This window comes from Dichomitus squalens, assembly GCF_000275845.1.
Source record: "Dichomitus squalens LYAD-421 SS1 unplaced genomic scaffold DICSQscaffold_498, whole genome shotgun sequence".
Classification (NCBI taxonomy): Eukaryota; Fungi; Basidiomycota; class Agaricomycetes; order Polyporales; family Polyporaceae; genus Dichomitus; species Dichomitus squalens.
In genome coordinates this window covers 1-2,104 of record NW_006767380.1, presented here as the reverse complement: position 1 = coordinate 2,104, position 2,104 = coordinate 1, and the positions used below count along the sequence as shown (strand labels likewise).

General features: G+C 47.5%; 1 protein-coding gene across 1 annotated transcript; it reads right to left on the bottom strand.

Moving 5' to 3' along the window:
• Positions 1 to 289: 289 nt before the first annotated feature.
• DICSQDRAFT_176185 (uncharacterized protein) lies at positions 290 to 545 on the bottom strand (the record flags this gene model as incomplete). Its single annotated transcript, XM_007371938.1, has 2 exons — positions 290 to 351; positions 410 to 545. The coding sequence occupies 2 exons, from the start codon at positions 543 to 545 to the stop codon at positions 290 to 292; spliced, it is 198 nt and encodes a 65-aa protein (XP_007372000.1).
• Between the last annotated feature and the right edge of the window lie 1,559 nt (positions 546 to 2,104).

The following is a 2,104-nucleotide window of genomic DNA, read 5'->3' as shown; positions in this document are numbered from 1 at the left end:
CATCGCACTATAGTACATGTGACTAACCACTCTTCGATTAGTCATGGACACTTCTCTGTAGTATATAAGGACTTCAGATTGCGTCCTCCCTCTTCAGTCTTTCCTTACTGACTGAAGAGTGAGTACTTCGTTACATCTATCTCTAACTTGTAGTTACTTACTTAACCTTTGTAGTCTTGCTTCGACTCTGGGTACAGTTTGTTGCTGCAATATAGTCTTTCCTTACTGACTGAAGATCTTGCTTCGACTCTAGTCAGATCTAATCTTTGTCTTCACAGCCCCGAGTTTATCAAGGTCGGTCGATAGCATTGACACGCATTGACACATTGACTTTGACGCGGACAGCACTGCCTAGTGGTGCCTTTTGCAAGCCTCTTGTCCTCAGGAACAACTCCGATCATACACGGACCGCATGTCACTACTGCAAAGGGGTTCACGGTAAGTCCTATCGACGGGCAACGGTCGATGGTCGACTTGAAGGTATCCTCGATCTCCTCATCTCCGTCTTCATCGTGGTAGCCAGTCTGAGTCCTCTTGATGCGCATACTGTCAGAACGCGGTCAGGTGACGTGTCAGATTAGATTAGATTACCATACCTTGAGTGGGAACACTTTTGATTCCCGTACATCTAATCTACTGTGGTCCCTAAGTACAAAGTCTCAGGGCATGTCTAGTAGATTAAGATTCCCGCCCTTAGGGCAGTCGGAAAGTGTTTGGTGACATAGTTAGGTAAAAGTACCCCGGCCAGGCCATTGAGATGAGAAAGTCATTCTTACGCCACCATATACCAAACGGGGAAATGCATTTACGCACAGAGTGTGGGACTCGAAGAGAGTTCAGTTCATCTAAGGCGTCAGTCGAGACCTCCGCCTTATCCCTGTCCTCTCTTAATACCCACTAAAACCCCGCTATTGCCGACCCATCCCTCGGGTAGTTCTTTATAGCCATCAATGATCGGTGCCCATATCATGGCTACATCACCTTGTTTGAGGTCTTTCTTGCCCTTTGCAAGTACCGCTGTTCTTCTATCCAGAGTCAGCCTGCGTTCAATTTGTTGAACCTGGGGGGCGAAAGCCTCTCCCACGGGTGGCAACGACAGCGGATAGCCTGCAACTCACCTAGAAGGGTTGTTGGTTGTAAGAGGCTTGTTAGAGCGATGAGAGGAGATGTTCGAGTGAACTGAACTATAGATTGGGGGTACAGAGGTCCCCTATATATACTACTGTACATCTGTGGCTACGTAGTACTATACAGTATCTTCCCAGGATGCACTGTCGCACAGCGAAGCTGTGCGTGTACCACATGAGTAGTACAGCCTTGGTTATTGCAGTAGCCGGCTGTGCCGTTCCATATCCTGTGACGGCTGTGTTAGGCAAGCTGTGTAAATCAGCGCCTGTTCAACACTCCCCCTCGCTAAGCATACAAATGGTTATGTAAGCGTAGCAGGCACTTTAAGCAGCTCTGGACTTTGGGAAGCGGAGACCAAGTTGTGAGCAAAGTTTCAAGAACTTCACTACACCAAGGTTCTTGATAAAAATGTCCGCAGGATTGTCGTTTCCATCTATATAGAAGACATCAACGGTTCCTTTATCATGTACCTCACGGATATAGTGATATCGGATGTCAATGTGCTTTGACCTTGACTCCGTCACAGGATTCGATGCAATGAAGATCGATCCTTGATTGTCTCCGGATAGAGGTATGTGATCGACATGGTAGTTAAGTTCAGCAAGTAGGTTGCGAACCCAGACCACTTGGCAACTGCAATCGCTCATTGTCATGTACTCAGCTTCCGTAGAAGAAAGAGCAATGGTCTTTTGTGCTCGTGATTGCCACGAGAAATCCTGTTTGCTAGTTTCAAGAAGAAACTGGTCTGTGGCCAACAAGAGTTGGGATCAGAGGCCCAGTCTGAATCAGTACCGGCGACAAGGCCTGACTGTGAAGCACCGTCATAGACTAGGGAGTAATCCTTTGTCCCGACTAGATATTGGCAGATATAGAGTGCACGATTCAGGTGTTCTTCAGATGGGTTAGACGCAAACTGTGCTAGTTTGGTCACGGCGAATGCCAGATCCGGTCTGGTACCAAGCATCAAGTAGAGCAA